This window comes from Lepidothrix coronata, unplaced genomic scaffold (genome assembly GCF_001604755.1).
Source record: "Lepidothrix coronata isolate B3197 unplaced genomic scaffold, Lepidothrix_coronata-1.0 Scaffold13, whole genome shotgun sequence".
Classification (NCBI taxonomy): Eukaryota; Metazoa; Chordata; class Aves; order Passeriformes; family Pipridae; genus Lepidothrix; species Lepidothrix coronata.
The window spans coordinates 4,418,366-4,432,891 of NW_016690193.1; the positions used below are offsets into that span (position 1 = coordinate 4,418,366).

General features: G+C 39.2%; 1 protein-coding gene across 3 annotated transcripts in view; it reads right to left on the bottom strand.

The window, feature by feature from the left end:
• Window positions 1–264: 264 nt before the first annotated feature.
• The window catches only part of DCHS2 (dachsous cadherin-related 2), a 109,860-nt gene continuing 95,598 nt past the window's right edge, over window positions 265–14,526 (bottom strand). For all 3 annotated transcript variants that reach the window (XM_017805972.1, XM_017805973.1, XM_017805971.1), the window contains exons 16-20: window positions 13,908–14,059; window positions 11,133–11,263; window positions 9,343–9,629; window positions 5,469–5,607; window positions 265–4,037 (exon numbers count right to left, since the gene is read on the bottom strand). In XM_017805972.1, the coding sequence (XP_017661461.1) occupies window positions 1,408–4,037; window positions 5,469–5,607; window positions 9,343–9,629; window positions 11,133–11,263; window positions 13,908–14,059 (3,339 nt within the window). In that variant the 3' untranslated portion in view covers window positions 265–1,407. The remainder of the gene's footprint in view (window positions 4,038–5,468; window positions 5,608–9,342; window positions 9,630–11,132; window positions 11,264–13,907; window positions 14,060–14,526) is intronic.

Consider the following 14,526-nt stretch of genomic DNA (forward strand, 5'->3'; position numbering starts at 1 on the left):
ACAGCAGTACACAGAAAAAATGCCAGTTTTAAAAGACACTCTCTTGCGTAGTATGGATCCTATTCTATATGCAGGGTGTACACTGACAATTTAGCCTCAGAAATAGGATCTTATTCAAAGACAGGTTATGAGCCCACAGGCTGCAAGTCTTGACACGCATGACTGAGGACAAGCAGCCACTGCACACCTGATGCTGATTCCACAAAATCACTCAGCCTGACCACACTATGCTTTCCCTCCACCCGTACAATGTATACTTCTGTACACATCTAAGTCGTAGCAGATTCCCGGGCACCAATTAGACACTCCCCTATAGCTCAGTTTTAATCCATGTGATGCAAAAGACTTTTAAATATACATTGAAGAAAAAACAGTTATTCTACATGTATTTTCTGTGTATTTTATTGATCTGATACAATACACAAGCATACGCAGCATGTGTGTGTCTGGATATACATACATACACAAAATGCCAAATGTATGATACATACAACAAACAAGGCCAGATTATCTGGTCTTGTAGAGATCTTTGGTCCAACACAGGACAAAAGACCAGGGTGTACACATACAAGACCTTCAGAACTGTAACACTGTCTGTGCTTACAGCTGCCTGAGGACCAGGACAGCTTCTCTAACAGGACAGAAAGACAGTAGGTATCTATTTGTGATGTAATAATAGAGAAGATAGTTGCTTTTCTCTTATGGTTATTCTGTTTTCCAAGGGTGAACCATTATTCAGATGATTGTGACTTGCTGGCTTTGAACCAGGAGATAAACAAAAGGTGCACAGAAAGTGCTAATGGGTTTCCACAGCACAAAGATAGCTAATAAAGCCCAAGTATAAGGCATAGCAGATGATGAAACCACACCAGGCACAGCAGGTTGTTGGGACTCAGGGGCTGAGATTTGGGAAGCCTGGATACACACTAGAGAAAGAGCTCTGTAGGAATCCTTGCTCTATTCTTTGCCCACCTCCAAACCTGCTGTACTTACACATCCCTCTGTTATCCTCTTCTAATACCACCATAGAAGCAGTCAGAACCCACCAGCATGCTAATGAATCTTTGCCAAAATAAGTAATTACTTCCCTTTATTTGTTATTGATGTATTTTATGAGAAGAACAGTAAAATTAGTCAAGTTGGTTATCAGGCACCTGGCTGTGGGTTTTACATAGGAAACCACAGGTGAGAGCTGAAAGAGGAGAAGCCTCATGGTCTCACAGTGTATTCTAGAAAGAATAAGATGTACAGTTACAAAGTTTGTGGTTATTTTATATTTTAACTGTTTCAGCTCATGGAAACAAAGAATACTGGTGATATAGCTCTGACAGGCATATTTTGCTGTTAAAAAATAACAAAATATATTTTAAGCCATATTTTTTACTGTAAGATATGTCAGTTAATAACCTAGACCTGAATTTCTTCCTCCATTGCAAGTTCATAGCTTGGATCAATAAGACATGTTCCTATCATTTTCCCATCAGATACTACTGGAGAAGCAGTAGGTGTCTGCATAGTAAGTAAAGAGAGAGAAGGAGAAAAACTTGGGGTCATGGTTGGTGGAGGGTATCCAAGATTATGGATAATGGGAGAATGAGCGTATTTATTAAATGCTTGCCTTGATGTTATATTTGGCATTCTTGGTGGCACTGTCCGTATGCCAGGCTGTGCTACTGATGTTATCAAGGGAGGAGGGAAAACAAGAGATTTCTTCTCCTTGGGCAAGCTGTGAATGTGTACGTTTTCATCTTTCAGTTCTGCAATATCATTAAACACTGAGGCAAGAGATTGAAATCTGGGTTCCCAGCTGAGTACATAATCTCGGTTATAACTACCTGCAAGATCCTCATCAGAGGTGCCAACAGTTGCAAGTGAATCACACCCAGAGTCTTGCCTATCTGACATCGGGACACATTCTCTTGTGAGGTCTGTCATTATACCTTTCTCTTTTATTCCAATTTTCTTAAGTGTTTGAGACAAAATTTCATGTGCATAGGCTGTGTCACAGACTTCTTCTCTGCTTTCTCCTTTAATGGTCTGCATGTTCTCCGTGCTTTGCATGGTAGCCATGCCATCCATTTCTCCAGACTGATAGGAGAACTGATCAGACTCTCTTGGGATCCCTGAATCTGGCATTCGCGAGCCGTACTCGCTCAGTGCTGAGCTGGTGTTTTTTCTGCAAGGATACTCATTGATCCTTTTTATTTCTTCATCCTCTGCAGTTTCTCCTTCAGCAGAACCATGGCCACTGGAGTCTGAATGCCTGCAGGGGACATCATCATCCTTCCCCTCTCCAATTCTTGCTAGGCTCAGCCATTTTGCTATAGCACCCATGGGAAGCATACTGCTCTCAGTACTTTGGATTTTCTGGCAGTCCTTATCTTCTCTTGCTGAATTCACATCAGTAGCTGAGGAGGAAACTGCTTTTTTTTTCACACAAGCATTCATCAGATCTTTTCGCTTATGTCTCAGAGTAAGTGCGATAAGACCAACCACAAGCAGCAAGAACACTATCGATGAAATGGAAACACTAATGGTCAGGCTGTGTGCTGATGCTGTGAGATCAATATCAGGAGAACTGGAAACATTTACAAAAACAGTGCATATTGTGAACTTTGACTCCATTTTTGGGCTATGAGCTCTTACCAACAATTCCAGACTATCATCATCATTCTTTTTGATGCCATTTTTCTTTCTGTGAACAGTCTGAGTCAAATAAATATTACCACTGGTTTGATTCACAGAAAAGAATGGAGAAGGTTTTAGAAGAGAGTAATGAACAACTCCGTCCAGTCCACCATCACTGTCTGATGCTGTCACTCTGCCAAGTAACTGGCCTGCTTCATTCTTCTTGGGGAGATTAAAAAAATAATGTTCTTGTGTAAATACTGGGTCAAATTCATCTCTCCCCTCAATATCTACCTGAACTGTAATGGTAGCCAATGAGTCACCTTTGTCTTTTGCTTGGATTATGAGGCAGTACCTATTCTGACTTTCATAGTCAAACATTTGCTTTGTATGAATATCTCCTGTCAAAGGATCAATAAAGAACATGTCATGGTCTCTAGGAGTTTCACGATGAGCCAAACATGAAGACTGAATGGAGTAGGTAATGTGCCCGTAGGAGCCTTTATCAAAATCCAGTGCACAAACAGCGCACACAAAAGAAAATGTAGGCATATTTTCACTGACAATGCAGCTCAGACTGGGAAACAAAAAAAGTGGGGCATAATCATTGTCATCTAGGACATTTACAAAAACAACAGCAAAAGCCATATTTTTTATATTGGCTCCTCCATCTGTGGCTTGGATGATCAAAGTGAATTTCATGGTATCCTCATAATCCAGCGTTTTCATCAAATCCATTGATCCTGTTTTCTCATCCAAGCGAAAATGTCCCCTGTCGTCTCCAGAGATGATAGCATAAGTGATCTCTGCGTTAGTGCCTGCATCACAGTCATTTGCTGAAACTTTGGTGACATGACTACCTATAGGGATGCTTTCTTTGACATGAACATGGTATTCCGGGCTGCTAAATACTGGAGCATTATCATTAACATCCAGCACAGTTATTAGTACAGTAGCAGTTGAATTCAAGGAGGGTGTTCCACAGTCAGAGGCAAGGAGGACCAAATGGTGAGAAGAAGCTGTTTCCCTGTCAAGAACATTGCTCAAAACCAGACTGCCAACAAGTTTGTAGGATGTTTCTGACCCCATGACACTTGTTTCTATGGAGAATAAATTCTCAGCATTGCCTTCAATAATAGAGTATTCAACATATGTGTTTTCATGGGTCCAATCACAGTCGATGGCTGAAAACATGAGGACGCTTTCTCCGACTGAGGCATCCTCACTCACACTGAGATTGTACAGAACCTTTGTGAACTGAGGGGCATAGTTATTTACGTCTTCTATGTGCACCGCTATGGAAGTAACTGCAGTGAGAGTGGGACTGCCACCATCCACGGCTTCTATCAGAAGATGAATAGTGGAAATATTTTTCAGCTGTGTCACTGGTCCTGTAGCAAACACTGAACCTGAAAATACAAAAGAATTAACAAAAGGCCACACTCCACAGGCAAATAAATGTGATTCCAAAAGCTGAATCTAAACAGTCATATTTGAAAACGACTCAACCATAATGGCTGCACAAACCATAGTAAATCTCTTGCATCCAGAGAGTAGTGGGTCAACAGCTCAATGGATGGACGCTGATGGACATCACTTACTAGTGGTGTCCCTCAGGGGTCTGTACCGTGACCAGTACAGTTTAATAGCTTCATCAGTGACACAGACAATGGGATCAAGTGCACCTTCAGCAAGTGTGCATATGACACTAAACTGAGTGGTGAAGCTGACATGCCTGAGGGATGGGATACTATCCAGAGGGAACATGGACAAGCTCAAGAAGTGGGGCCTCATGAAGTTCAACAAGGCTCAGTGGAAGGTCCTGCGCATGAGTTGAGGCAAACTTTGATACCAATTCAGGCTGGGAGATTAAGGGATTCAGAACAGCCCTGTGGAGGACTTGGGGATACTGGTGCACAAAAAACTGGACATGAACTTGTAATGTGTGCTCACAGCTCAGAAGGGCAACTGCATCCTGGGCTGTGTTAAAAAAAGTGTGGTCAGCAGGTTGAGGGAGGTGATTCAGTCCCTCAACTTTGCTCCTGCTGGAGCCCACCTGGAGTACTGTGTCCAGCTCTGATTTTTCAGCACAGTAAAGATACAGACTTATTGGAACAAATCCAGAAGAGGGCCACAGAAATGATCAGAGGGCTGGAGCCCCTCTCCTGTGATAAAAGGCTGAGATAGTTGGGATTTTTCAGCCCAGAGAAGGGTCCAGGGAGACCTCACAGTGGCCATAAAGGAGGCTTATAAGAAGGATGGGGACAGACAGGCTGTTGTGATAGGACAAGGGGTAATGGTTTTACAGTAAAATAGGGTAAAGCCAGAGTAGATATAAGGAACTATTTTTTTTTATGAGGGTGGTGAAACACTGGAACACATTTCCCAGAAAGGTGGTAGATATCCCATCCCTGGAAAAACTCAAGGTCAGATTGGACACGACTCTGAGCAACCCGATCTAGTTGAAGATGCCCCTTCTCATTGCAAGGGGTTGGATTTGATGGCCTTTTAAAGATCACTTCCAAACTATTTTGTGATTCTAAGAACTCATAGCTAACACTGTGAAGCCAAGGCCTCCCCACAACAATAAAGTATCAAATACATATACTGCATCTAGAGCAGCAAAAATATGCATGGTTCTGGGACAAACTGAGAACTCCAGTCTTTGATGCGATCAGTTCTTCACTGATAACGGCAGATTTAGCCAAAACATATGCATGGACTTTGGCCACCAAAAATTTCCAGAACTCAACTAATCGCTGGCAACAGGTGAGGAAGCAATAGGACTCTTCAATTTACACTAAAAAAGCTGAAATAATAAGCCATGCTTACAGACTCACCATTCTTGTGATCAATGGAAAATCCCTCAGAAGAAGAGAGGATTTTGTAGAAAATCCTTCCATTATGCCCAGAATCTCTATCTGTTGCACAGACTGTCAGAACAGTGGCATCCATAGAAATAAGCTCTGACAAGTTCACCTGACATATAAAGCAAAAATAGAGCTTAATAAAATATTTGAAACATAAAAAGTATACATTTGCCTTTATTTGATCTTATTAGAAAAAAACACACACAGTTCCCAGCTTTGGAAAGTTTTACTTACCCATTTTCTTCTGGGGCAAAACTATAAAGAGCTGAGATATTGAAAACTATGCCTTTAATACAGCCAAAATTCACAGTACACTTTAAGCAGTAGTAAAATCCATCCAGCTCATTATGACAGTGAGTTCAGAGAATAAATGAATCACTTTTTTCAAAATTACATTAATAGACTGCAACTAATAGCTTTTCTTCTTGCTTTCAAAAACACCTTCGTTTCCATATATGGAATACAGTCTGCAGTCTCTGTCTGGAATATATGCTTAACCACTAAAAAAAACCCAATACATGCACCCTGAAAATTCCAGCACTAGAGCATTGGATTATTCCTAGAATTTAGTATTTCAAAATTCTCCCTTTTTTCCTCTAGAAAACCAAGAAAGCACATTCCCTTTTTAACAATTTTCATTATTTGAAGTCCAGATACAGTACTTTTGTGACCAAAGTTTCCTTCCAAAGTATAAATCTAATTTCAAATGAACAGCATTATATAGCAGCTACCTCTGTCATAACTTGAAGTGTTAGTTTAAATAATTTAAACAGAGAGATTATATGTATATAATAACCATACATATATATTAAACTATATATAAGGAGTATAAATATGAAAACACTTGAAAGGATAATAAAAGGGTAAAAATACAGGATGATGAATAGGGAATTATACATATCATTGACCAAAAAGCAGCACTGTATCTTGCTCTCCAAGCAACACATCCAAACATAAGGCTTGTGGAAAAGAGAAGCTCAGCTGTTTATGTTAACATGGTCAATAGAGCTACACTGTTTTGCATCAGTTAATAATGCTGCCTATAATGTCTGCTCCGATCTACAAAAAAATTCCTAGCACTTGCAGAAGAAAGTACTTGCCTAAACTATTATCCAAAATCAGACACATAGGAGGGTTGAAGAAAACTAAAGTCTAAAAATCACTTGAGCATTAATAGTGCATTTTTTTCCAGAATGTAGATTTATGAGTACAAGTGGAAATTTTACACAAATCCTGACAACTCAGGCACCTGAAAGTTTTACAGGTATCTAAGTGACTAAACCACTGTGCCTGCACTTGCTCATAGATTGAAAATTCTTTACTAAGCCAAATGTTTAGACTTATTTCTTGAATAAATCTGTCTGATATTTATAAATGAAGCATTATCCAATCCAAGTCTTCTGTTGTGCCTCATATTTTTGGCTCTGAGGACGTCCACCACACACAAAAAGCACCAGATCAAAAAAACAGCTCAGTTCACAGGATTGCAGAATGGCTGAGGCTGGTGGGCACCTCTGGAGATCATCTTGTGCAACCCTTGCTCAGAGCAGGGTCACCTACAGCAGGGTGCCCAAGACTGTGTACAGATGTGTTTTGAATATCTCCAGAGACAAAGACTCTACAACCGATCTGAGCAACCTGTGCCAATACTTAGTCACTGCTAGAGGTTTAAAAATAAAAAAAAAAAAAAAAAGAGAAAGGTGTTTCCTGATGTTTAATAGAATTTCCTGTACTTTGATTTGTGCCCACTGCTTCTTGTCCTGTCACTGGACACCCCAGAGTGGAGTGTGGCTTGCCCATCTGGCTTGCCCATCTTTACTTCTCCCCATTATTATTTACACAAATCGGTAAGACTGAGCTTTCTCTTCTGCAGGCTGAACTATCCATGCTCTAGGCTCCCCTGGGCCTCAGCCCAAGCTGCACAGGCCTAGTCCCACACCAACAAGTCCTAAGGAAACAACTGCTCTGGCACCCAATTTCTCCTGTGGCACTTTTATTGCAGCTGACCTTAACCTGAAGCTCCAGGTTTTGTCTCTCTCCCATTCCAAGCCCTAACTCCAAGTTGTTACCTCTGCTAAACCTTAGACCACGCCCCACAGTCCTACGGCTGATTAAGTCAGCAAAACCCTTTTAGCAGCCTGCTCTTGAGAGTCTTGTGTGATATCACGCTCACTTTGGCAGCACAGATAGTAAAACTGCAATGACACAGAGAAGTTAGCATGACCCCTGTGCAAGGATGACACGCAAATTTGTGAAGCATTCCATACTGTTTTAGGGATCTGGGGTGCTGGTTGGCAGCAGGCTCAATGTGAGTCAAGAGTGTGCCCTGGCTGCAGAGGCAGTAAACTCTACGCTGGGCTGCATCAGGTACAGCATCACCAGACAGTCAACAGAGGTGAATGTCTCACTGCATTCAGCCTTGGTGTGGCCTCACCCTGAGTGCTGTAGGCAGTTCTGGGCCCCACCCTTTTAAGAAGGGTGTGAAGGTTCTTGAATGTGTGCAGAGGAGGACAACAAAGCTGAAAGGGCTGGAAGGCATGTCCGATGAGGAGTGTCTAAGAACTCTGGGCTTGTCTCATTTGGAGAAAAGGAGGCTTAGAGGTGACCCCATTGCTCTCTGCAGCTTCCTGAAGAGAAGTGGAGGAGGTTCTGAGCTCTTCTCCCTGATAACCCAGTGACACAACACGTAGGAATGGCTCAATAGCTGTGCCAGGAGAAGTTCAGACTGGACGTTCAGAAGCACTTCTTTACCGAGAGGGTGGTCAAACCAGAACAGGCTTCCTCGAGAGATGGTCAATGTCCCAAGCCTGTCAGTGTTTAGGAGGCATTTGGAAAATTCCCTTAAAAACATGCTTTAGCTTTTGGTCTGCCCATGAATTGGTCAGGCAGTTGGACTGGATGATTTTTAAAGGTCCCTTCCATCCTAAATTATTCTATAACTCAATGACTCTGAGATTAGGTCAGTTGGCTAGAACATGGTCTAATAACACCAAGGTTGCGTGTTCAATCCCCATACAGGCCACATATTTAAGAGTTGAACTTGATGATCCTTGTGAGTCCCTTCCAACTCAATATTCTGTGAAATCTGTGACTCTGTTTTATAGATGCTCTAATTTCTTAAATCACCTCAGTGGCCCATAGCTGTCCATAGTCACTAAAACTGCTTTGTTTCACTGTTAGACAATTTGATTTCTACAACAGTATAGCAGTTCAAATGCTTGTCCAAAAGTCCAAAAGCTGAGCTCTGCACCCTCCTCAGTCCAGTAGGGAAAACTGGGGAAGTCAGAACTCCTATGCCTCACTCCCTAGATGAGCGCCACTACTGTAAGGCAGGGTTACACATTACAAACTAAGTGCATGAACTACCATAGGGGCACTTGCTACACCTCTGTGGAGCTGTGTAACTGAAAATGAAGAAATTCATGCTGTAGTAACAGGGCCAGAATAAATGTATCAACTTCTTCACCATTCTCTCAGAAGAAGGAAGTTCTGAACACTGAACCCTGCTCCCCACTGGTTTGGATAATATCCCGTAACTCCTAGTGATGAATGCATGGTATATGGAATACAGCTAGCATTCACATCACTTGCCTTCTGAAGTCAGAAACCACAAACATTAAAACAGAACAATTCCCTCAGTTCTTTTAGCAGAATTCTTAGGAAGAGGCTGGGGTTTCCCAGAAGAGCTCTGCTCTGTTTCTGCTCGGAAATAGTTTGCAGAGACCTTTCTTCTCAGTGCTCAAATGCATTTTTAAGACAAATATAAACAAGTACTCTTACTATTTATCATCATATACAGAAAGATATCTATAACGTGTTTGTTGTCCATTTGCCATGTTCTCACCTTATATGAATCCTGAGTAAAGACTGGTGGGTTATCATTGATGTCCAAAACAAGGATAGTGAGTTCTGCTTCTGTTTGATGCACAGAATCTGAAACTATGATTTTCAGCTTATAAACAGCAGTTTCTTCAAAATCTAATGGTTCCACTACTGTGACTACACCAGTGTGTTGATCGATGGCAAATTTCATTCCAGGACCATTATCATAAATAAAACCAAACTGAAGTGCTGGCCTGGAGTCTGCATCACTTGCTGACACCCGAGTCACTATAAAACCAGGCTGGGCATCTGAAACAATAATTTTGAGAATAAGTCATAGCTAAAAGATGATGTTACAATTTCTGAGGATTTTGCCTATTTTGTAATATTGAATCTTTGATATATGTAAACTTTCAGTATAGCTTTTGATGTATTTTAAATTTGTGTTTTACAATAAGCACAGTATCCAGAAACACTATGGAAACAGTAGTGGATTTCTTCAAAGGTATGTGCTGTATCCCAGTTTTAATTTGGGTTTTCTCTAGACTTTCTCAGATCAAGTGTAGTCATAACTGTTTCTTTGCTACCAACAGGAACTTACATGGTTTTCCATGAGCATTTAGGTGACATGAATTTACTGAACAATGTCACAAACCTCCACAAGAATATTTAACTGAGGCATCAGAGCCCCCTGGTCTGTGTAGAACCAGCAAATGCAATTCTGAAGCTTTTCCAAAGGAGGAGGCCACTAGAGAGAAAGGAGACCTCCAGACAGACCTACATGGCACAAAAATATTAAGGTCTATCAAGGTATAACCCTATGAGGTTGAGAAACTGGATACAGACAGCTTTGTCATGGGCTAAATTGACAGTACCGGTAACTGCAAACTGAACCTATTAGTGATCATTTAACAAAGCCTGGAACTAACAGAAGCTAAACCATTTCCCATTTGCATGCCTGGGGCATGAGGCCTCAAAAATACTGTATCATATCCTAAAACAACTGTTCTTAAACGGCATACAAAAAGCTAAATAAGTAACTACTATTTACAGCTGCTGTGCATCCATGAATTCTGTACCTGTCATTACCAGTGGGAGCTAAATTTAGGAAAGGCTAAAACATATCACTAGAAAGACAGCCTTGATATCTTTTCTTAACAGAAGTACTGGGGTTTCAACACCTAAGTCTTTATAAATTTTCCGTTGTGTATCTTAACGCATTCACATATATGATGCCTGTATTTGAAAGTTACGGGCTTAAGACTCAAGATCTGCAAATGCTGAGCTAACATCACACAACATACCAGATGTGTGCTGGGATGAGAACTTGGGAGGTCCTGGGTCCTCCTATTTATGATCATCAACTGGCTCAAGTTATAGAGCATTTTAACACTTCATTCAAATTTACAGAAATTATTTCTTTCATCACAATGAAATTCAAAATGTCTCATTTCTAGCAATGCTAGTTTTACCACCAAGCATTTTTATTGGAAAAAAGTGGAAATTGAAGACATATGAAGGATATGATACTGGAGTTCAAAATGAACAGATTACAGTTGTATTTCTGCAGATTTTTTCTCTTTCTGAATTGCCTATGGTTTTGTTCCAAACTATTCCTAAACACAATGTCTAAAGAGTAAGAATAATGCCTCTGAGAACAAAAGCAAAACACAATTAATTTTGATATTTCAGCTTTAATACTATCCATTAGCCTTTTTACTAAAGTTGTTTAGTTACACCAATCACCAAAAGCACTACCATTATCTCACAATTCACAGCCTTAACAAAACTTAGCTGTACTATCACACTTACTTTCTGGGACCTCCACTTCACCTAGCAGTTGGAAAACTGGAGCGTTGTCATTAACATCTAACACCTCTATCCTCACAATACTTGTAGCAGAGAGTCTGGGGTTTCCTTTATCAGCAGCTTGTACAACCAACCTACAATTAAAGGAAGCAGTAATTGTCACTTTTGGTCAGAAATCACTGAATTATCCACCAATGTTATAAGCAGGGGAAATTTTAAAACCAAAAAGATTAGTCATTTCTGTTCCTCATGGCAACTCTGAAATTCCATCTTTCTTTCTGTAAGGTTGACTATCCAGAGTTTTATTTTTTCATCTTTGAGCAAAAATGTCCAGGAGATTCTACAGGGCACAAATATATTAAAATCACACAAAGAAAAGGAAGTGTTTTTCTGTATTCATTTCATCCAGTTACATACCAAATGCAGGTGGTTAAACAACTCTTTTAAATAAGACACAGTTTTTCAGTTGGTAATTCAGAGCAGGATTTAAAATGTAAGCACTGAATTATCCTTTGGAGGAACCTATCTCTCTTCATTGTTTATAAAGAGAAAACAGGGATGTGAAAACGGGGTAATACAAAAACATCCAAAGTAACATTCAGCCAAAATGCCTGCAGACACATTGAATAGCCCCTCCATTACACTATAAATGTAAGTGATGAAATGAAAACCCTGAATACATGCACCATTTGACAATGGCAAGGTTCCCGCTGATTTTAGCGGGACCAGAATCTCACTGCCAGATTAGAAGAGTTGGCCTGTACGCTTCCATAGTACACCTGCATTACAAAGGGTAGTAAAGATCAGACAAAAAAAGAAGCTAAGGGATATACAGGTCAAAGCTGGGCATCTCAATTAAATGTTTTATGCAATAACAATTGTTTACATGTCACACCATATTGCATGGGTCTCCCTGAAGATCTTTTGAATGCGTTATTTCTCCTTTCTTCTAAGTCAAAGTTTCTGTTTAAAGTGTCAAATAGATGTTACTTCCTAAATGTTCACATGATAACATGGAATACCAAGGCTGTAACTCAAGCTATGGATTGCAGCACTTCCATTCCTGAACCACACCAGCTCTGCTCTGGGTGTCCTTGTGGTTTTTGACACTGACAGAAGACATAACTTGAATTGCAGACCAGTATTCAATCAGTGACCATGCAAAATTCCATACAGAAAGTGTATTTTTTCTAGAATGAATATTGTTAAGGTATACATATGGAAATATTTTACTAAAAATAATCACTTTCTAAGGTTTCAGGAAAAAAACCTCTCATAAAAACATCTTAGCCAAGGCATTAAAATTCTGTCAACACTTCCATTATAAGTCCTATTATAAGGGACTTAGATCTTCTGGGGGTGAAAATGTCCAATTTAGATAAATAAACAACTCCTTGCAAATTTGAAAGAACTGATGGTAACATTTTGAAATCAAACAGGAAAACAGTTTTGAAAGCTTCTTTTGCTATTCACTTTTCACCTAACAATGTGATTAATACAGATTAATAAAAATGTGATTAACACAGATTAATAACTAATTATAAAGAGAAGGAATATGAAGCTTCATATTCCTTGAATATACTGTCAGTTTGAAAGGCTAGAATTCCAGCATAAATGCTGAAATAAATCAGGTTGCCAGTTAAAGACAGATATGAGAATTATTATGCTCATATGCTCAATATTTCACCAGCAGTAAACATCCTTCCATTGAAGGATTTATTCAAGTGTTCTTTTAAAGTACCTAGTTACAAATAAAATGTGTTACACTATTTAAATTACTAAAAATCAGAACTGGTGTTTCTGATTCAGTGAAAAACTGAAAAATAAACTTCAAATTAAGTGTCCTATATATTATGTTAAAACAACATATATTTTTTAGGACATTTTTATTAAACTACACTGATACTAAGAAACCCCCCCACATACTCTCTCAATCTTTCTGATGTCATTTTCTACAAGTTATTCTCATACATAAGAATTCTTATTGGATGTTTAAAACTTTGAGGTCCCAGAGGACAGGAAAACTTGCAAATATTTTAACTGATGCCACAACCATATGTAAAAAACCCCGTAATTTCTACTGACACATACAAGAAATCTACTTTTTGTGGAGACTGTGGTACTTAAAAAGGGTCTATTAATGAATCTGCATACTCATATTTGTCTTCAAGGCATGATTTATTTGCTTTCTAATTCCAATTATGGTATGACCTGCAAAGAAAAATTATTATGTCCACTTGACCATATTTATGCACAGTTTCTTGAAAAACAGGAAAAAATATTTAGTGCAAGACAGCTTATAGCTGGAAACAGTTTACAAAAGCATCTTTATCAGATTATGGAGAAGAAAATTTAAGTATATTCTAATCTAAAACCAGAACATATCTCTATTTCTTGGATCTGATTTGATGTTTTCTCTGTGTCTTTCCATATTTATAAAGAATGTTTCCAGAGAGGGAATGGCTATAAAGTTCTTCATAAACTAAAATCCCGGAACTGTCATTGTTCCTTAGTGAATCATAACACTCACTTATGTCAGTAAGTGTTGCCATTGATTAAACAAGACTATTTCTTTCTCTAAATTTGATAAGTATGCAAGAATCCATAGTACAGATGGGCAGCTTTAGTGCTGTTCTCAGTGCTGTCTGGCTTGCACCCAGGTTCTGTGGGTAATGGATATCAACAGGAAACTATGAAATATGAAATATGTAATATGAGCATTTTCAAGTTAGAGTGAACAAAGAAAAATACATTTTTATGAGAGCCTTGCATACAAACCTGTAAGATGAAGTGTTTTCGTGATCTAGGCCTGTATTTGTTGCTAGAATTCCTCGTGCTGAATCAATTAGAAATGTTGCATTTTCATTACCAGATAAAATTGAGTATTCCATTTCTCCATTCAGCCCACTGTCAAGGTCAGTTGCAAATACCTGTTTGTGAGCAAACGTGAGGCTTAATTAAAAACTGCAGAATGCAATTTCAGAAAAAAAAACTTATACTAGTCAGATATTTCTGGTTACTTCCCTTTCAACCGCACAGATTTAAATAAATCATCGTCTTTGTCCCCAGCATGAGTGTCATGTGAGGTCACAAAATCTGCTTATGAACTGCAATGGGCTGCACATGAATGAGTAATCTGAAATTCAGCTAAAGAAAGTGTTAGGGCTGAATATAATAATTTTACTATTACGTTGCTGTTAGAATGCTGTCCCTGTTTAGTACACAAATATGCACTTTCTCAGTGGTACAGGACTGACCTTAAAGTATTGCTGCTATACAAACAGACAAAGCATAAAATAATTAAACTATTAAGCTTTCAGATCTTTCATAGAATAGTTAATTACCTTTTAAAAATACAAACCAGAAAACATAAAAAGGGCAGAAGCAATCTATAAAA